At 38.7% G+C, this 22,725-nt stretch overlaps 1 protein-coding gene across 5 annotated transcripts in view; it reads left to right on the plus strand.

Annotated features, from left to right (window-relative positions):
- Nucleotides 1–22,725, plus strand: part of LOC137023055 (transcription factor COE3) — a 119,012-nt gene that overhangs the window by 67,680 nt on the left and 28,607 nt on the right. For 3 of the 5 annotated variants that reach the window (XM_067389648.1, XM_067389666.1, XM_067389631.1), the window contains exons 7-10: nucleotides 12,527–12,608; nucleotides 12,691–12,808; nucleotides 14,449–14,582; nucleotides 14,950–15,076. In XM_067389648.1, coding sequence (XP_067245749.1) covers nucleotides 12,527–12,608; nucleotides 12,691–12,808; nucleotides 14,449–14,582; nucleotides 14,950–15,076 — 461 coding nt within the window. The remainder of the gene's footprint in view (nucleotides 1–12,526; nucleotides 12,609–12,690; nucleotides 12,809–14,448; nucleotides 14,583–14,949; nucleotides 15,077–22,725) is intronic. The other 2 variants (XM_067389657.1, XM_067389640.1) reach the window with 1 other exon arrangement.

A 22,725-nucleotide genomic window follows, 5' to 3' on the forward strand; every position in this document is an offset into this window, starting at 1 on the left:
AAAAGAGGAAACATTAAAAAATCAGTCAATTTGAGGAAAGGTATTGAGTATATGATACAATATTGTCTACAAAGCATGTGATCTGTGGAAGATGATACTCAACTGGACTGGACAAATATGAATGTGCATGTGACATTCTAACACAGCATTTAAGACAAATATTTTTTTTTCAACTTTTTATTTTATTTTATTTTATTTTATTTTATTTTATTTTATTTTATTTTATTTTATTTTATTTTATTTTATTTTATTTATTTTATTTTAGCTTATTGTTCCTTCTGGTATGATGCATTTCTCCCAAAAGAAAAGAGGAAACATAAAAAAAAACAAAAAACTTGAACACGATTGAAATGCTGCAATCTGCTCAGGAAGATTCTGAGAAGATGTTGGCGTCTGCGTGAATGTGTGTGTTACTCTGGAGTTTGTAACTGTCCTAGGTTCTGTCCAGGCCAGCACACAGCCAGATGGTGATGCTGGGTTCACCTTGTCCATGACCGTCTCCTCAATGCAGCAGAGAATGAGGTGTGCCAAACAGATGGATAATATCTGCTCTGTGATTTTAAAACCTGCATCTGGATTTTTTTTTTCTCTCTTTGACTCTCTCTTTATCTCTTTCTCACTTGCACTCTTTTTACCCTGAATGAAGAGTGAACTTCTTTTCTGGCAGCCCGGCCCCATTCGTGGTAATTCGATTTTGTTTTCAGTGGTGTTTGCGTTCAGAATAAGTTCTCTCCCTCCATTATTTGTGTTCCCGTCGTGTTTAATTAAACCCAATGTCTGATGTGCCCCAAAATGGCTGCTGCTCTCTAAACACTTCAAAGCTCCTGCAAATTACATTTACTATGTAAGCATTGCATCATGTGTGCTTTTCAAATCAACATACTGTATCTAGGGCTGATATGTCGGTTCTTCTTCATCTTGACTTCGAACTTCTCACTTCAAAAACAAAGCAAAACACACCCCACACAGGCAAAAAAACAGCCCGACTGACCTGAAGGTATTTGTGTTCCTTATTTATGAGGTTGGAAATACACAGTTTTGTAAAGCTGTTTGAGAACGACTCAAGTTGTGTTTTCATATGCCTATGTGGGTGCTGATTTCTCTTGACTGACAAACAAACGACGGACGTGGTGCTTGAAAAGGTTAAAGTGGCATGAGTGATATTAAAATGAGCCGGATGAGAGGCAAGCCCTAGGCGTTATTCAAATGGAGGAGTTATTTTTAATTTTGGTTCAATAAAGCAAGACGTTCAGCCATCCCTACCCAGATACTTAATTAAATACTTCACACACTATATTAGTTTTGTGTTGCCTGCCGCCGGTTCGGAATGGTAATAGCCATAAAGAGAAACATTTGTCTGACAGATAAAGTGAGGTATAAATCACTTTTCCCCCGAAGAACGATTTTGGAATAATAAAATACTCCTGTTTGCTGGCGTGAGAGAAATTATATTAGTTTCTACTTAAAGAGGCAGAGGCTATTTCACAGACTGACTCTTTTATTCTAACGGTCTTAAAGGACTCTTACATGTATTGTGGTTCACTCACTTAGCCCCCTGATTTACCTCGTGTTCCTCTTTGGTTCAAACACTGGAACATTCAACTGTGTAACTGTATTTCAAACCAGCATATTTATAGTGTGTCAAGTCACTCAGTTTTAGGATTTTGTGATTGTTTTAAAAGGGTTGAGAATCCTGTCATCATTTACTCATTCAGGTTGTTCCAAACCTGCATTCATTTCTTTCTTAGAACACATAAGTGATATGTGCTGTAGGGGCTTCATACATCTTTTTTTCTTCTCTTTTTGTGGATAAATTTGACAGTGAATTGTCACCATTTATTTTCAATGTATAGAAAATTTGAGGAATAGTATGGGGTAAATTATACTGTTTTTGTTATCTATTGTACAAAGCATGTGATCTGTGGAAAAAGGAACTCAATTGGACTGGCCAAATTGTAATGTGAATTTGACATGTGAATGGTTAATTTAATACTTTTTTTTAACATGCATGCATTATTCTATTTTATTTAAATATTCCATTCAGTACTTGCAAGACTGGAGACTGTCTAGCTAAAATTACAAAAAAGGTACCACAGAACTATCATAAAAGTCCACAGGACTTTATGCGCCCTATCATACACCCAGCGCAATGCTACGGCAGGCACGACGCAAGTGTTTTTTGCTAGTTTCAGCCCGACGCAGTTATCATTTTCACACCCAGTGCCACGTTATTTAAATAGCAAATGCACTCACTCCCATCTGTTCGCCCATGGGCGTGCTGGTCTGAAAACAAGGTGTGTTCAGGCGCATTGTTGGCGCATTGCTATTTTGAGGCAACTGGAAATGACTGTGCCATTTGACCAACAAAAACCTGGTCTAAAGTCAATGGTGCAGTATTTAATTATTTATTTTATTTTATTGTTATTTAAAAGGCGCGTTAGTAATATGCGCCTATAGGTGGGTGCACAATTCACGTATCTCTGCTTGTTACACACACAGGGATGTGCAGCAGCACACAAACATTTTGAAAAATAAAAGGATTCTTCGTTTAGTCTTTCCGCTTGCAAATTCCGCTATGTAAATAGCAAATCCACCATGGAGCAAGTGCAACTGGCTTTTAAAAAGAATGGGAGATGAGACTCTGATTGGTTTATTGCACCTTACGCCCAAAACGCCCTAAGTGCACCTGCGTCATGCACTTCAAACCATGCGCTTAGATCATTAAAATAGGGCCCTATATGTCTTTATAACTTTTTGTAAGAAACAGGATCAAAAATTGACATTGTTATCTGCTGAAAATTTCTCAATTTTTTGGCATTCCCATATTTTCAGATTTTTATTTGTTTTATATGTTCTTGTTTCTCTATACACTTTATATTCCTCAGATAACTGTCCTTGAATTAGTTTAATTCTTTAATATTTAAACTAATGTATATCAAAACATTTTCTGTAAACACTGAGCATTTGATCTACCAGCTAACAGTGAAAGCACTGACAGTCCCTGTAGTGTGCAGTGACCTCAGCTTCATTCATTCCCTCCCCTGAGTAAGATATCTCCCCACGGACGGCTTCCACCAGCCGAGCGGTGTCGGACGCCCATATTTCTCACTCTTTCTCCCATTCTGAGAGGAGAACTAACTGGTGGCATCTGGTTCACTGTCTCTCCCTCTGTTCCCCAATATGCTCCCAATCTGTCCACAGGGCCTTTACTCGCTCTAATCTACGACTTCATCTTCAGTGAATATATCTGTTCGCTCGCTAGGCTTTGACAGGGCCGCTGCCGAGGATTAGTGCTGTCTTACAGTGCGGGATGTTCCGGATACCCTGGGCTTTAAAGGAATAATTCAGCCCAAAATAAATATTCTGTCATTATTTACATATGACATGACTTTTTATATTTTTGAAGGATATAAAACGGCCAGTCTTTTCAATTTAACGAAGGTGCGCAATGAATTAAAAGCTCCAAAATGACTAAAAATCACCATAAAAGTTTCATAGAAGCCGAATGGTAGTTTTCTTATTCAGAGTTATTCAGATTTTATTCACAAATACCACTACCAACACAATCTGTAATACAGCAGGGGTACAGAAATACAACATTGGTACAGTGAAATGGATCCCCAAAAGAAGCAAAAAAGAAAGCTTATAGGTGGGGGTCCTTTGTGTGCAGAACAGACCAAAGTTTATCTTGCTACATTCATTAAATAAATAGCAATGTCTGATTTGTGAACAAATCATTCTTTAATTTACATCAGATCTTTTCAGTGAATCGCTTGATCCAGTTCACAAAACCTTTCTGAATGATTCATTCATTAATCCAGTACTCATATTGCTGACTCATGATTAAGTGACAGTGGCTAACAGCCCACTGGAGAGAAAGGAAAGACATGTGCTTGAATAAATAAGGACAGAATTTTGGGTGAGCTAATTCTTTAAAGTAATCTTTTTACAACGTGCTGTTTATTTTCCCTCAGTCGTGATGATGCATGGGAAAGTATCTCTCCAAGAAGCTGCTTAGCATGCTGTATGCTGGTGTTTTGGCAGTGAGAAAGACTTACTGTAGGCTTCTCTGGCATATCTGTTTCTGCTGTGCTTTAAAGAGGGAATATTCCCAAAATTAATACTGCATGACAAATTTTTTTTTTTTTTTTTTTTTTTTAGTATTTATGGCTCTTCCTGAGATTAAGTGGCCTCAGAAAACACCTAGCATTTCTCCTCATTTTTCCACCCACAAAGAAAATCCTTCCATTCTCCCTCCCTCTCTTCCTCCCCATCCGTAGTGGTTCCCTCTGTCTGAATAGAAAAATCCAGCAGGCCTGTGGGTGAAAAATGGGGCCATTTGGGCTTGTTTGTAAGTTCTGTCAAGAAGCAGCACCCCTGGCCTGGCCCGGTTAACAAATTGGATGTTTAATCTGGTGACATTCCTATCTGGGCCAAGGGCTAATGTATGTGTCTAAGAATAACCGGCCAGCAGGCCTGATAGATGGGAAGCTATTATAGGCGGTATTTAAATCTGAGCGCACAATTCCTCCATTTCCATGGTGGAAGAGTGACAGCTTGATTTCAACACTGGGGGGCTTGGATGAAGCTGTCAGCCTACACACATCAAGGAGGGATTTTCTTTGTTTTCCTTTCTTTTCCTCCACCGTCTCTTCCTTCTTTGGCTTGATTGACTGGACAGGCTGTTAACCGTGATGGTTGAGATGGAAGACAGTGTTGTAACGGGATTCGGGAAGTAGATATACTGCCTACAGATCTTTCACTTCAGTTCTTGACTCAAGGAAGAATGAGGAGATGGTCTGTTGGTCCCGTAAAGGAGATTCTGTTTTATCTATCTATCTATCTATCTATCTATCTATCTATCTATCTATCTATCTATCTATCTATCTATCTATCTATCTATCTATCTATCTATCTATCTATCTATCTATCTATCTATCTATCTATCTATCTATCTATCTATCTATCTATCTATCTGTCTATCTGTCTATCTGTCTGTCTATCTGTCTATCTGTCTATCTGTCTATCTGTCTGTCTATCTGTCTATCAATATACATTATTTCATTAGTATATGGATATGAAATTTATGAAAAGAGGTATGTTATTGTTTTTTTTTTTAATATATATTTTTTTCAAGAGCTCAGATTTACCTTATTAACAATATTTACCTGGTGGACAAGTATGGTATGTGAAATTAAAGGATTAGGTCACTTTAAAATGAAAATTACCCCATGATTTACTCACCCTCAAGCCATCCTAGGTGTATATGACTTTCTTCTTTCAGACGAATACAATCTGAGTTATAATAAAAATTACCCTGATGCTCCCAAGCTTTATGATGGCAGTGAACAGAAACCCCCCGTTTGAAGCTCGAAAAAAGTGCATCTATCCATCATAAACGTGCTCCACATGGCACCGGGGGGGTTAATAAAGACTTGCTGAAGCAAAGCAATGCATTTGTGTAAGAAAAATATCCATATTTAAGTAAAATAACAAGCCAGACTGCCGTCCGTATTCAACGCCATATCAGTTACGCTTGTTTCGGAAGGCGTAGGATGTAGTGTAAGCATTTTGAACTGTGAGAGGCGTGACACTTTCTTTATAAGTTGAATACAGAAGGCGATCTGGAGAAAGCTAGAAATTTTACTTTATAACGTGTTAAATATGGATATTTTTTCTAACACAAACACGTCGCAGAGCCGTGTGGAGTACGTTTATGATGTGTGGATGCACTTTTCTGAGCTTCAAACAGGTGGTTTCTGTGCACTGCCATTATAAAGCTTGGGAGCATCAACTCATCAAGTCATATACACCTAGGATGGCTTGAGGGTGAGTAAATCATGGGGTAATTTTCATTTAAAGTGAAATAATCCTTTAAAATAAATCTCACTAACCCAGTAGTAACACAAGATTTCTCAATGTAAATCAGTGAACTCACATATCGACACATTGTTCTCAGATCACAACAGAGCTTTTCTACTGTCAAGTCTGACCGTTTGATCTCCATGTAGAATAAAATATTATCTTAACACATTCACCCTGTCTTTCTCACTGGGGCTTCAGATGGTGACCAAATCCTCTGTAAGATCTACTTCTCTTTCCCTGCAGTCTGTACAAAGCCACTTTTGACATTTGACAGTTAATTAAGGAGTAAGTTGTTTCATAAAATATAGTATTTATTGTGCTGAGCATAATGATTCAGACTTCATGAGGAAATGTGCAGTTTCTGTTCACATAATTGGCCGTGTGAAAGTGTGGCAGGTTTCTGGGGTTTCGTTTATGGGTGTAATAAGTGACTGTGCTCTGTTCAGGAAGTGCAGCTTGCAGTAATTTCTGATCCATTCCTCCGTTGTGAGGTCAGCCACGTTCACGTGTTCTCTCTCTTTACTGCATTATGTCACGGATTGATTTCGATTGGAGGTACAAATATGTACTTCACCATGGCAACAGGGGCCAAAATAATGCTTAAGAGGGTCTTGAGGAAATCTGATCATAGGGGAGGAGCGATTCTTGGTGTGATTTGAGTTGCTTCATTTTCTGTCTCTGCCGTTAAGTACAAACAGACACAAGGACACTGTTCACTGATCCAAACAAACATCCCACCATCAGGATTTTTGCAGGATCTTCTCATTTCTTATCTGTCTGTCTGTACCTCCTTCTTTCCCGTTTTTCCCATGATGAAGTCATGGATTAATTTTCCCAGCCTTGTCTCTAGCAATTCAGAATGTTTAGTATAAGAGTAATCGCATATAAAACAGGAAGAAGCAAAAAAGAAGATTGTTACTGTACATCCCTGTCACATTACCTAATGTTTATTGTAATCTGTTTTTTTTTTTTTTTTTGTAATTTCAATAATACTTTATTAGTATTACTAATAGCATACAAGTTTAGCACATAACCGTTTAACTGCATACTCACCGAAGCTGCATTTATTTTATTAAAAATACAGTAAAAATAAGATAACTATTTTCTATTGTAATATAGTTTAAAATGTAATTTATTTCTGTGATCCTTTAGAAATCATTCTATGTTGATTTGATGCTTTAAATAATCTATTTCTTATTATTTTTAATGCTGAAACCAGTTGTGCTGCTTTTATATTTTTTTGGAAAAACATGATACATTTTTTTTTTTTTTTCAGGATTCTTTGATGAATGGAATGCTCAAAAGAACAGATTTTTTTTTTTTACTGTCTTACTATCATCTTTGATCAATTTATGAAAAAATTATGTGTATATATACATATATATACACACACACACACACTGTATATATATATATATATAATTTATAAATATATAAAATATTATATATAATTTTTAAATATAATTTGAAGGGATAATTTAAAGTTCTTCATTTACTCACTCACATGTCCTTTCAAACATATGTCTTTCTTCAGTGGTACACAAAATGAGATTTTCTTTCTTTTTTTTATGTCTCATTATTTTTTGGGTTTTGTCCATACAATGAGTCAATGAGGTTCAAAGTTAATGGATTGATCCCATTGACCTTCATTAAACTGACAAAATCAGTTCTTCGGAATTTCATCTTTTGTGTTCTAATAAAATGGAAGGGCATGAGGGTGAGTAAATGATGACAAAATTTCTCTAGCTTTTAACAGGTAGTCAATTTCCTTATTCCTAAAAATTCTTAAAAATGCTCCTTTCATGTTTTACAAACTCCCCAGATGCATACAATAAATTTAATATGCATTCAAACGAAATGCATAGTCACTGCTCATCTCTGATACATGGCGGAGTCTGTGAGCTGCAACTGTTTTTGTACTCATAACAAAGGTAAGAGGCCAGGGGAGCGGACGTTAGATGCAGTGTAAAGGATGAGACTGAGGAAAGAGAGACAAAGATCCGTTCTAGAGACTGTTTGAGTGCCTTATTAAATATTTAGTCTGATTGTACACGGTCCTGTAATTGCCATCTTGGCTATTGAATAATTGATGACGTGTAGGAGAGCAAAGGAAGGCCCCAGTCTCTCTCTCTCTCTCTTACACACATATCCACACCTTGCCTTTTTTGTACACCTTTATTGTTAATATAATCTTGTCCTCATTAACTAATATGATTCTGAATTAAGGACAAAGTCAGTGAAATGATATTATAACCTCTGGTTCGCTTCCAGAATGTTCTCTTTGCTATCATACACAATAAATTATTGACAGAAACTGCATGTGACTTTAAAAATAATTACACTGTTTGCTACAACCAGTCCATTGATAGGGCCAGAAAGAGCAAGCGCAGTCAAATGTTTGAGTTTTGATTCTGCCTTTTCCAATACAGTGCAACTGGATATCAGGCAGTGTGTTGAGAGTGCAGAACGTTGTGAATGGGACAAACTCTGTTAATCTGATGCAGATCCTATGAGAGCGATCGCTGGCCGTCTTAAGCATCCCAAAGAAAGACCATCTTTTCATAGAAAGCAACTAGCGCTCGCAGCAAACGGTGGCTGAGAATTGGAGCCATGGCAGCTTTTAAAAATACCTCTGCTGAAATATTGATTTTTTTTTTTCTTCTTCTTCTTCTTCTTGCCTAACATAATAAGTGAGAGACTCCAGGGATGTGTGCGTATGTGTGTGAGACGATGGGTGAGCAGACAGAGATGCTCCTTTTACACATCACGTGAGGACATTTGTGTGTGTATGTGCATATGTGTGTGAGAATGTTTGTGAATCTGTACGTGTGTCTTTGTGCAGATACAACAAGCTGTATTCTGAACTTCAAAAATATTGATTCTTTATTGGCATCTATGTTTCCATGAAGAACCTTTAACGTCTATGAAAGTTTTCCATTGCTCTAAAGGTTCTTTATAGTGAAAAAAGGTTCTTTGGATTATTATTATTTTTTTTTTAAATATTCTACACACTAAGAAGAAAATGGTTTTACTGAAAGGTTCTTTGAGGAACCAGAAATGGTTCTTCTATGGCATTGCTTTACAACTTTCATTGTTAAAACAGTTGAAACATTCTTTAAAATAATAATGACAGAATCCCTGTTAATATCTCCTTTTTCTTCACAATAGCAAGAAGTCCAAGAATAGAAAATCTCTAGTTTATCAGATTTTTTTTTCTCTAGAGGCACTAGTAATCTCTCAGATAAGTTTCTGAAGAAATTTCAACTGTGTTCAGATTTAATAAGATACCAAAGTCTGCAGTCAAAAGTTCAAAATCTTCATGAACTTGTCAAATTTATTTAAGCTGTACAACTCACAATAATTTTAAGGCTCTATACTCATACTGTCTCATTTCTTTGTATTTTATTTACCCAATGGAATTTTAGGAGAGACAAAGTTGAAACTTTCAATGAAACGTAACTGTAGGTGTCCTGAGCTATGAAAGAGTTATAGTTCATATATTCACATGTCTAGTTTCATAATAATTTTTTAGATTCACAGATTTACACTTTGCTCTTTTTTTGTCCTCAAACTCTCAGATTTCTCTGCCATAGCGGTTTATAAACATCACCAAAACATTTGTTCACCAGCATCACCCATAAAACAATCTCACACTAAAAGCTAAAGTCAGGTTTAGATGAAGGCCTGCCATACGGCTTTTCTCAGAGCTACAAGCGAGAGACCCTGGCCTCCAGAGCCTGAAACCAACCCACCCAGCCCTTTCCGGTTTCTCTCTGGCCATAGAACCCCTTCCATGACAGTCCCTCAAGTTCGAGACAGAGCGATGGAGTGAGAGAAGTGGAAAGGGTGCTGTAGACCAGCAGTAATTCCTGACTCGGAGTTGGAGGCATATTAGGGACTGACAGGGCCACACATCCCCCTGTAATTGATTGCAGGCCAGCGTAATGAGGTGACGGCTTACAACAGAGACGCCAACTCCCTCATTATCTTTACCCACTTTTTTAAGAGCAGAAAGAGAGAGAGACAGCAAAAGACAGGAAGAGAGACAGAGAGAAGGATGGAGAAAAAGAAACACTGAGACTAATAACCGAGCCCTGGCTCTAGAAGGTCATTAATTATTTATGTTGTTTTAATAAGTTTTAGATGGGGAGGGAGAGGTTCAGCGTGAGAGTTAGTCTTTCCCTTCTCCATCTTTCTCTGTCCACACCTCAATTTCGCCTGTTCTGTCATTCTGTCTTTTCCTATAGCTGTCTGTCCATTTCATACTGGGGTCTTTGTATCACAGCTACAGTATCAGTCATTGCCAAAGCCTTGAGGGGACTTCAGGATGACATGTATCCACACTTGGAAATGAAAAGCTCTGTATTTTTTTTAAGTGACAATAATATGATATGATTATTGGATGTATGATTCTGATGCTTTTATTCTATCATTGTGCTAATTAGCAAGGAGAATGTTTTTTAATTAATTATTTTTGCCTAGTGATCAACCCATACGAGTTTTTCACACGTGTGTGTGTGTGTGTGTCTGTGTTTGTGTGTATAACTATAAAAATGTAAAAATATTTTACATAAAATAACAAAAAATAATATAATTATTGATTATAATATACATGTATAATACAGTACAAAGATATTTATATTCAAGTGTTACTTAATATAATATAATATAATATAATATAATATAATATAATATAATATAATATAATATAATATAATATAATATAATATAATATAATATAATATAATATAATATAATATAATATAATATAATATAATATAATATAATATAATATTGCAAGACAATTATTGCAACACAAATATAAATGGATACCAATGATTTTTTTAGATATAATTATGTAGTTTGTATGCTATATATAAAATGCCCACAAACTGCAAACTTTCTGAGTAAATGATTATTATCCAATTTACCCAAATAATTAAAGAAAATGGACAAATACATTTATATTTATTATATATTGCAATATCATATTTGAGAATCGAGATATCTATAGGATGAACAGAGAAAAATTGCCCCATAAAATTGCAATTTCTGTTTAGTTTTGGTCTAAATATTTTCTGTGGTGATCAACAGCAGGTCAAAGATGCTGTCGATAGAGCTTAAATTGCACTTAACCCAGAATATTCCTTTAAAGTCTGCTGGTTACACTGGACTCTTTCAGAATCTGCCCTGCTTGCGTCTTTCCACTCGCCCCCGTTTTCCTGTCTGAGATCTCTATTCCACCCCGAGCCTTGTCATCTAAAAGCGGCTCTTCCCCCCTCATCCCGCACACTTCCAAACACTGGGCTAGTCCTGCCTCGATCCGAAGGGAGCCGACCTGCTTTGAAGTGCTGCCGCTTTTCCAGGATGAGACCTGGAATCTCACATTCCCTGTCAACTCCTGCCCAGTGGCAGATGGAGAAGTCTAGACCTACGAGACTCTCTAGCGTCACGTGCTCCTCTCTCCCCCTCCACACCCTCATTTCTCTCTCTTTCTTCCCCGTGTTCTGTGATTCTGAGAGCTCTGCCGTTCCAGAATCACCAAAGCGGGACGGGTTTCAGCTCAAGATCCAGGCAGGATTCTCTACTTTTAGATGGTGACTGGGTGGTTGTATAAACACAGTACTCCTCTAATATCTGAGAAGAGCTTCACTTACAGCCCTTGTCTCCTGCTGTGTTTTAATTCAATCCTTATTGATCCATATCTCTCCTTCCAAGGACTCCAATATCATATGAATGGAGCTCAGGGATGGGTTCCCCATATTATTGTATTCCATGGCCATAAAGGGCATTAGCAGCCAACAGAGCAACCCAGATCAAGTATCAGTCGATACTAGCTAAAGAGAGCAGGCTTTCTCCCTTTCTCTCCATCTTTCTCGCCGGATTTCTCTCTTTCCTATCTCTCTCTGGGCATTTGCTCAAGAGCGCTGATGGGGTTAAAGTATATATAGTGATTATGTCATGCGGTAAAGCGAGGTTCTAAAAAATCGCTTAAGTTAGCACCTTGTGTTTTTAAAGATATTGTTACTGTCTTATTAGGGAGAAATCAATGGCGTCTGCAGATGGCGGCCATTTATATAGCAGACGGGGCTTCTCTCGCTGTTTTTTCTCCCAGCATCCTTCTCTCCATGCGCTCCGTGGGGCGGCAGCGGCGGAGGTTATCCTGTGGTTAATGTGACATGGCTGTCTGCGACCTTGCTGGTTGTTAACTGCCCGGATTATTATTGTGATAATGTGGCAATTAAAAGGAAAGCACTCCATCAAAATAGTGGGGCTTATGGTCCTGGAGATGAATGCATAGAGATTACCAGCCAGGGGAAATGCATTAAGACTGCAATCCATTTCGTACTGTAGCCCACCTCCAGCAGCGGAGGCTATTACGGCTCATCTTCATTGATATCCATTCCCGATCAATAGCGCCAGGCTGAGGTAAAAATACAAGTAAATCAACAAAGCTGGAGTTAGTCTTCGATATAAAGGAAGAAAAATCAAACCTCATCTCTAATTGCACATCATACGTCGTCCACACCAAGTGTCTTTTCTGAGCCAGCTTTGAGAATGGGCTAAATCGCTAATTGGCAGCTGTTTATAGCTGCTATTGTCCTTGAGTGTTTTCATTGTGTTTGAGTCACTCAAAAGTGTTTCTGTCTTTCTTTTTCAGATTTTTCCTGAAATTCTTCCTCAAGTGTAATCAGAACTGTTTGAAAAATGCAGGAAACCCCAGAGACATGAGGCGATTCCAGGTGAGAATACACATGTACAGACAAACACAATGCAGTTACATGCACACAACCAGGGACTAATCAAGCTTCGGTGTCACCATAGGTGGTGGTGTCCACCACAGTGAATGTGGACGGCCATGTCCTGGCCGTGTCAGATAACATGTTCGTCCACAACAACTCCAAACATGGGCGGAGGGCGCGACGCCTGGACCCTTCTGAAGGTAAGACGCAACCTTCACCGAAAAAAAACGAAAACATGTTTTTTAACTTTCTACACATCAAAGAATCTTAGAAAAAGTTTCCACAAGCAGCACAACTGTTTTCAACATTGATAATAATAAGACATGTTTCTTGAGCAGCAAATCAGCATATTAGAAATGATTTCATGAGACACTGAAGACTGGAGTAATGGCTGCTGAAAAAATAATCTTTGCCATCACAGGAATAAAATAAACTTATTAAAATGGATATGATTATTTTGAACTTTTTCAGAATGTCGTCCCAAACCCGTAAGACCTTTGTTCATCTTCGGAACACAAATAAAGATATTTCTTGATGAAATCCGAGGGTTTCTAAACCACACAGAGGCAGCAACATCATTGTACCTTTTGAGGTCCAGAAAGGTAGTAAAGGCATTAAAATGTAGTCTTAATTTGTGTTCTGAAGATAAACAAAGGTCTTACGTCTAAACTAACCCTTTTAAATCTATAAAAATTTTTTTTAAAAAAATCACAAATCGTACTCCCCACAAACTTTTGAATGGTAGAGTAAGTTTGAGACCACATTCATTATAATGACGAAGAAAGCCAAACTTGTTAGTACTGCTTTCTACTTCCTTACCTAGTTTTCGGGGTACATGTAATCTCACATCTGTCTATTCGAAGGACCTGCACTGGGTAATGTCGCTTTGATATGAAGTGATAAAAGTGTGCGCTGAACATCACCTCCCAGCTCAGAACAGTTACTGTATGTGGGAAAATGTGTGATTAGCTCTGTGCGAAAACCGTCGCTGTGGAATCACCGGCACTCCTGAGTCCCAGTCGAGGAAAAGGAAAGTCACTGCTCTACTTTTAGAAAGACTCTTCAGTAATTCTCCAAAGACCAGAACATAAAGAGGAAGTCACTGATGGTGATGCATTGTGGGAGATGTGCAGGCTTTCATCTTTAACACAATAGAATACCCATGCAGATATTGTAAAAGAGAACAGCTGTTCCATTACACCCCAACAGGTGAATGCAAATCACACCCCAAGGTTGTTTACTTTCATCTGTTCATTTTTCACAGGTATCAAAACTTCCTCTTTCCAGAGATTTTTACTTATGCAACAAAGAGAACAATCAAAAGCAATCAAAAGTGATTCAGAGCCTAAAGTTTGGGAACTTTGCATTCCCATGATGCCGTTCGAGTAAAGTGGCCGCTGGTGTACGGCACAATATGCAGTAATGTGGTCTTACCAAGAGCCCCTTGGTTTGCTTGTTAGCTCACCAAGCTGCGACCAATCAATTCCCGTCCATAGCCAGTGGAGACTGGGCCAGTTGTTCAGTCAGCCTGTCTGTCTCCATACCGCCTGCAAAGACGGATTTACGATAAAAGACCAAAAAAAAAAAAAACTTAATGGTTTTATTGAGCTGAGTGATGCACAGACACCAAAGAAAAAAAATCAAATGAGCTTTTACAGCCATCGGATTTCCTGTTTATCAGTTTTTGTTTTTGTTTTTTTTTGCATTGAGTGTAGAGTAAAACACTGGTGAATGGTAATTAATTTAATGATAATGTTTCCCAAATGTTACATGAACGTTGACACCGACCCGCTCTAACTAGCTCTAACCAGTGCTTGTGTTGTGATCTTGTTTTCCGAAGCAGCCACTCCATGCATTAAGGCCATCAGCCCCAGTGAAGGATGGACGACTGGGGGGGCGACCGTCATCATTATTGGGGACAACTTCTTTGACGGATTACAAGTGGTCTTCGGCACAATGCTGGTTTGGAGTGAGGTAAGTTATGAAACTGAAGTGGTTTTGAAGAGCCAAACCATTTTACTATTAAACATTTAATTATTCTTTAAATATTTCTTTATTATCTTTCTTTATTACCTTTCTTTTTCTTTAAAAGAGTGTTTTTGATTTCACATTGGTTTAAATAAATCAAATTTGATTCATTAATGTGAACACTTTCATTTAATGTTCAATATTGCTTAAAACTTTAGATTTCAAGTTTGAGAGAACCCACTGTATGGTTAAAATCTATAACAGTGTCCTTTGAGTAATGAATCACTCTTTAGCTTGAGCATTAACTTTACATTGGAGACAATGCTTGTGTATTGAGTGCCGACCACTGAACGTGTGCTCCGATGGCTTCTAGCTCATCACACCTCACGCTATCCGGGTGCAGACGCCCCCTAGACACATCCCTGGGGTCGTGGAGGTCACACTCTCTTACAAGTCCAAGCAATTCTGCAAAGGAGCTCCGGGACGCTTCGTCTACACAGGTATACAACACTTTGCAACTGCCTGGAGCCATTGCAACCATCTCCAGTATCAGAGCACATTTCTGTCATCTTTCTTAGAGGTCAATCTTTGCATGTGTTCTTTGTCCATTTTATCGAGTTCCTGCCTTTGTTAGCTTAAAATATTAGGGCTTGTATGCTTTGTGGTCTGTATAGACGCTTTCCCATGATGGCATACTCTTAGCAGGTCATTCTTGACTCCACACAAGCGGTCGTGTCTTTACTTTCGGTTGATGTCCGTTCTCTTGTGTCCAACAGGCAGGACGAATATCATTTAGTAAAATCAGTGCTTTTCATACACCGATTATTCCATCAGAATAATCCAGATGCCAGTCAAAGTAGGCGAAAGGTCAGATCTAGGACTGTTTGGTGTGATAAGAAAATGTCACAGCGACGGTCATAAAAGAGAAAGAAAGAGAGGCCTGTGTTCAGGCTTTCTGTTATACATCAGCTTTATCTCAGTGTATTTCCCACGTTCTTTGTTCAAAGCGCCTCTCATTCAGATGCATTTGCCATGTAAGCAGCAAAAAGAGACAACTTTACAATAGAGAGGACGGCCCTGTCTTACCTTCGACCGTTCTTTTGCAATGCTAATGTCTGCCGGACCGACGAGAGTTGACTGACAGCTGTACGCTGCGTCGCTTTTTATGATGAATAGCTTGAATTTTTCTAAAAGTTCAAAAGAATATTCGCAGTGCAAAGAAAGCCTGTTGCAGATTGTAAAGATGAATGAAAAAGGACCTGTAGAATATCTCTAAATCAGAAAGCAGAGACAAAAGTAAATGTAAGGTCATACAGGATAGAGGACAATGAGAATATACACACAAATAATATATATCATTAAGATTAATTAATATCATACATATATAATAAATACATAGGCTATATACATGCTTACATTTTTTTTCTTTCTTTTCAATATAGCAATTCCTGTAAGAATATAGTTTGGAGACTCAGTGCCTTATCTTTCTTTCTCAAAATCATTTTCATTGTACGCTGCAAATTAGATTCACACATACATATTTTAGTTTGTGGATGCACTGACATACATCCAGCAACTTATTTACTTTGCCAGAGATGTGTGATATTCATGAATGTGAAATGAAGCGGGCTTTTAAATACTAAACAGGCAGACTGTGTATAATTGAAGAGGAATGAGAGTGCATCTAACCTCAGTGATGTCTTTCCCACCAGAGACTTCCCATAAGCCCCAGTGAGCTCAACTTTACACAGCATTCCAGCTCGAAAAAAAATTCACTCCTTATCGTCAGACACTTCCAAATGAACACAAGCCAGTTTGAATATTTTGAAAGAGATACATTTAGGTCATCAGAAATTAAGTGCTCAGGCCGTAGGGATTGGGAGGGGGATACGTACATTGGCGAAGGAAACTGGCATCTCTGTGCAGACACACATTATTTTTTATCACATTCCTTTTATCTGCTTTTCATTAGCAGTAATGGACCCTAGAAATGCATCAAAGACGGCCAATGTGCCCATTCCACTGATTATAGGTTCACTGTGTTATCTTTGCTGGAGTTGAAAGCCAGAGAAGCAGTGTTCAGAGCATGTCTTTTCTGATATCATCACAGGAAGTGATCTCACAGTCTTCAGACTGAAGCATCTGGGGCTGTTAAAGGGAAATTTCACCTCTCTTCACCAGGGCTTAATAACATTCAGAATTTAGTTCATTAGAATTTATCAGTTCAAATTTTGTCACATGGAATTTGGACATTCCCTACACAGGATCTTGCATTGGAATGACAGGAAAAGGAGTTTACTTTCCTTAACTACTATGTACTTACATTAAAAAATAAGTACAATGTACTTATTCTTTTCATATTACGTATATTGCAAAACATTTGCTGCTACTGAAGTGGGATACAAGTAAGGTTAGGGACAGGTTTGGTAGTATGGGTTGGTTTAAAAGTGCGTTAAGGTGTAAGGGATGGGTCAACAGTATAATTAAAAATGTAATTACAGAAATTAATTACAAATGTAAATACATGCAGGTATTTTTTAAAAATATATATAATTCCAATGTAAAAACATATGTATGTACACAATAAGTGCATTGTATCAAATGAGTTATTTAATTTAAATGTAAGTTCATAGTGGTTAAGGCCACCTAATATAAAGTGGGACCGATTTTAAAATAAAATTGAATATATATATAATTTAAAATGTTACTATTCAAAGGGGGCGTACTCATTTATGCTGAGCACTGTGTGTATATATATATATATATATATATATATATATATATATATATACTTATTGCAGTTTATTTATTTTCAATTTTAGTTCATATTAATTGCAATTCTTTATCCTGTTTGCTACCACAGTTCAAATTGAAATTGTTATTTTATTGCTATGAAAGGCTTTCTCAATTAAATTCTGAATATCACACAACTCTACTCTGCACCTGGCTCTACCACTACAGGGAAATGTCAAAGATTGGCTGTGTCCAAATTCCCTGAAAGCATTTAATGTGTGGCATGGGCTAGTTAGGACATCTTGTTAGATTAGCAGAATGTTAAGTCCAATTCTCACTTTCATTGTTGCAGCTGGTACCTGATAACTATTACGGCTTTGTTGCTTTCTCACATTTACTCTGTTCTCTCTGGCTCTCCCTTCGGAGAGATCTTCACTCTTATTCTGTTAGTTCTGCTTTCTGCCTGCATGCATCATTAAATCCTTCAGTCCACCAGCTCATGTCTCTCTCTCTCTCTGTCTGTCTCTCGGGGGGTTAAGACTCCCCAGGTGTTGGGTTAGAGGAAGGAGGGCGAGATGAGTGTGAAGAGCCTGAGGGTATTGACTTTCCTGGGAAAACACAGCTCTCTAAAATCAGTAGCCAAATACTGCAATAACTCAACAGCCATTGATCCTCTTTCCCCTACGGCCACATTGATCTATACATTACAAGCACTGAGACTGGCGGCATGGATCCAGCCTACGCTAACACAAGCCTCCCAATAGCCAGTAACTTACTGCCTCTGCCATTATAATCATAATAATAAAACATGTGACCAGAAGTGATGTACAGTTAAACGACAGCACATCGTACCTCTGGTTTGCAAGCATTCAAGCTGTATTTGGGGCATCAAAAAGTCCGCATTTGATTTGGCCTTTTGGGTATACCGTTTTATTTGATTGCCTCAGTCAAGGAGATCCACCAGATATAAAACTTGTATCTGAAGCATCCTCTCAACTTCCTGAAAGGGGAGGGCTACTATTCCCTTAGCAGTGCTGCATGCATTCCAAGCAATTGCACAATATCCTAGAAACAGAGGCTGAGAGGATACTGGAGGTGCGGGACTGTTAATACGAAGAGTGCTGTTCTCTTGGGTGCCAATGTGCCTGTCAGAACTTGCCTGATGCTTTCCAGGCTGACAGCCTTTGGCATTGCAAACAAGAGCTGTAGCATCTTTGCTGGGTGAGACCTTTTGTTTAAAAGACTCAGGGGTCACTTAAATTGGGTGCTGGGTTACAGAATGTACAGGGACAGGGGGAACAACCTCCCCGAACACTTGCTCAACCCATTCTGGGTACCTTATTTCAGCTTGTCTGAGCCTCAGTTGTAGAATAGGGGTTGTTTTGTGAAGCTAATGGCTGTCATGGGGTTGTAGGGTAGGCTGGCGCAGTCCCAAAGGGTTAGGAAGGGAGTATATGTTTTTTAGTGGCTCTAAGTGCCCAGACTTCATACATTATGCTATTGCCTGAAGCGAATGTAAAACTAAAGCTTACTTTAGGTTCAAAGTGTATTACGTTGACTTGCAACTCTGTTAATGGGATAGTTAACCCAAAAATAAATTTACTGTTTCTTCATTTTCATGTCGTCCCAAACATGTATGAATTTCTTTCTTCTGTGGAACACAAAAGTAGATATTTTGAAAACTGTCTCAGTGTCTTTTTTGAGAATGGGCAACAAATTTCAATCTAAAGGATCCAGATAGAAATTTGTTGCCCATTCTCATTGGGAAAGTGTCCAAGCAACATCGCTCGGCAACATTGCTAAAAAAAGTTGCCTCGTGTATCATCAATTAAGCCAATGGGATCCAATGTTGTTCTTTTGGATCCGATTACCGTTTACTGTACAGACAAACAGTTGAAACATAATTCAGAATATCTTCAGGTTTGAGACAACATGAAGAGGAGACTAAGAGAATTTTTGGAAGGAAGAGATTTAGGGAATCATTGTAAGGGATTGGATGTCAAAGCTACACAACAAAGATTTTCTCAATTTAGCTATGTAATTGCCACAGCCTGGGGCCCGAAGAGTTGATTGGAAAACCACGGAGCACCCAGCTGGTATGCAACTTAAAATCATGGGCCGGTTTTGGAACCTGCTCTCTGTGTTCTCACATCAGCCAGAGGTTCTGGCGCCATCCACTACAAAAGCTCTTTAAAACTGGCACTAAAGCTTAATGGCACAGGCTCTGTGGACAGCGGTGGCTGATGTTTCTCAAAGACCGTTCCCATAGCCGGAGCTCGGAGAGGGACCAGGAGCAGTTCACTTGTTGCACAAGCCATGGAACAATGGGCCACTTTGTTACCTTTTCATCCTCGGAGCGGGCAGATGGAACACATTAGCGGAACGTTCCACTGGATGAGCTCTGCAGGGCTGCCGAGCACGTAGAACAGGACCCGGCATGATGTCATCATTTCGTTCAGTTGTTTCACAGCTTGGACGCCGATGTGTTTGTGAGTCTCACACTAGGAGGTGGTCTGTCAGCAGTATCCTGACTGTGGTGTATATTGGTGAGACACTTTGACAGTAGCTGAAGTACAGCCTTTTAGTGAAATCCATATCCAGGCTATTGGCATGCGGTAATCTAATTAATGTTAAATTTCAAATGTTAGAAAAGCAGAAACGTCATCTTTTTTCCTTTCTTGTTAGCCAAGTAACTTAAAGAGTTTGTCAAGAGTATTTTATTAATTCATATTATTGTATTTGCTTAAATGCTAAGACAGATACAGCCATACATTATTGATATGCCACAATGCTTTTTCTCACGATATTGTATTGATACTTTAAAACTTTATATCAATGTTTGTTTATGCACCAAAATAATAATTCTTTGTCAAAATGGAAACTGAAAATTATTATTTTTAATTATAATTATTTAAAAAAGAAAATTGAATAAAAATAATTTCTTTTTATAATTATTTTTAATAATATATATTTTTTTATAATAATTTGAAATATTGGATATATTTTTTTAATATTGCTCTATAACTCTGTAGACACAAAAACGGAACTTTTGATAATATAACAACATTTCTTATACAATTTTCCACTTTTTTGTCAACTTTCTTTTTTTCTTACAGTTGAAAACTAAAAATGTAATGGTGTTTTCGGGGGCCAAAATTTTGGTGCATTTGTATTTATTTATTTTTGCTTGTCCTACAGTTCCATAATAAAGAATTAGGTCATCTAAATAAGCATAAACTCTGAGACAGTAGCTCTGTCCCAATTCAGGGGCTGCGTCCTTCAGAGGTCGCATTTGAAGGCTGCATATGTCATTGAGTCGGTCTCATTTAAGAAAAGTAACCGTTAGATTGCAAAGTAATAGAGAAATTACAGTATTTTACACCTCATGATGAATAACAGTCAATTTTATTATGGCTACTTTTCTTAAATGAGACCTGAGACCTTTTCTTAAATGACGACTTGAGGACGTATGCAGCCTTTAAATGTGACCTCCGGAGGACGCAGCCCCTGAATTGGGACACAGCTAATGTTTCTCGGTGCAGTCAGAGCCACTCAATGAGGGTCTAGAGAGATTGAAACCATATTGAATGTACTAATGTATTGAATCAGGATGTATATATTGTGATTTATATCGAATTGTGATATAGTTGGTGATTCATAGTCCAATGATACCAACTCTCAGATATGTGAAAAAGTGTGTGCTTTGCAGTGACTTGAATGTAGTAAACATTTCCAGTGTGGAAACACTGAAGCAGAAGTGACATTAACACACCAAGCCCCTTCTGTTACCCCTACTCTCTCTCTTTCTCCTCGGAGACCGAACGGTGATGCAACCATGCTGATTACCGCTTGCATCCGTTTGCCTTGCCGGCTAGATATGTTAATCATCTGTTAGGTAATTGCCTCTGTAGCGCCTTGATTAAACTGAGTGACACGTCAAAGAAGTGTGCCTCAAAGCCATACTTCCCCCACCTGTGGAGCCTGTTATTATTTTGGAGTCACAGCCTAAAGTGTCCCCCCATGAAATGACTAATTATCCAACATTGGTTCCACAGGTCTTCTCTTTAAGAGAAAAGTGATCCCTTTGATAGTGATATGAGTCTCGACTCTGTAGTGGAACGACACATTCCCCTTGTGTAGAAAAGCCTCCTCTTATTTTTTTTCCACTGATCTTATTTCCCATCTCGTACATGCATACAAAATGACTGACACTCGTGATGTGATAAAGCACACATGCTTTCCCGACATCTTGTTGCTCCCTTACTATAACGTCAGACCAAAAGTGAGAATCATTTGTTGATTATTATCTGCCCCTAAAATCCAGACAGTGTTTCATAGTGCGGTGTCACACAGGGGTAAAACCAAGGTTAGCTCAGCTTCGTAATTGCTGCCATAACAGCGAATCGTGTTCAAGACGTAATTAAAAGTGTGTGGTTTTTAGTGCGAGTGAGTCTGTGTTGTCTGCGTGTTTGAAGAGGCCGGGGTGGATTTTTCTTCATCTTCCCTGGTGGCTCTCCACTTTAAAGCAGCCTGCGCGCCCTGCCTCTACTGTCAATCACAGTTTAAAGTTCATGAAATTTCTATGAGGATCGATCCAGGGAGGAGGAGGTGGTAGGAGTGTTTGGGGGTTGCAGGGGTTAGGGATGGGGGAGCGGGCCGTGATGATTGATCCAAACTTGCACTTTGAATCTCACTCCTTGTTTTATTCCTTCAGAATGGTGCGAAGAAGCGCATTCTGATTTTTCCGTCAGTTGCGATGCAATGCGTTTCCGTGTGCCGCGGCCTTTCTGACGTGAGGACAAAGAGGAGATGGATGGGTTGAAATCGATGACACGCAACAAGGGGGTCTTCAGACGTTTGTCAACAAGCCAGATCTGCGACCTTGCAGCGACAGACTAGAACGGGAAAACAAAACGCTTCCTCACGTCGCCCCGTTGTGCACCTGTAAATGTCTTCCCCCTAAAGAGTAGCGGGGCAATCTAAGTGTGCGAGATACCCATCTGCAGGTGAAAGAGCCGCTCGGTGCCGTTCTCTCCCATATCAATCATGTAGCACATGAAAATGAGAAATTGAGGCATGTTGCGTCGGAATCCGAACCTGCATCAAATTCCCCATTCCATCAATGCGCCTCCCATGGACAGAGCAGGGCTTGATCAAGTGTTTTAGATGGGCCGAGGGCTCCATCTAAAATCATTCAGTCTGCGTTAGGGGGAGACCGCTGAAATAGCCTCTCTCTGAATGGTTGCGATTGTGGCCTAAGGGGGCATGACTACGCTTACAATCACTGCATCACGGTGGCTAAGAAGGAGAGAACAGGAATGGATATGGCACCTAAAAAGCCCTATGTTGTAAAGACAGATGCCATCAGGGAGAGGGGAAACATGATCTGCCGGGAGGCCTGTTGGAAAGTGGGAAC

The sequence above is a fragment of the Chanodichthys erythropterus genome, chromosome 1 (genome assembly GCF_024489055.1).
Source record: "Chanodichthys erythropterus isolate Z2021 chromosome 1, ASM2448905v1, whole genome shotgun sequence".
In the NCBI taxonomy this organism is placed as follows: Eukaryota; Metazoa; Chordata; class Actinopteri; order Cypriniformes; family Xenocyprididae; genus Chanodichthys; species Chanodichthys erythropterus.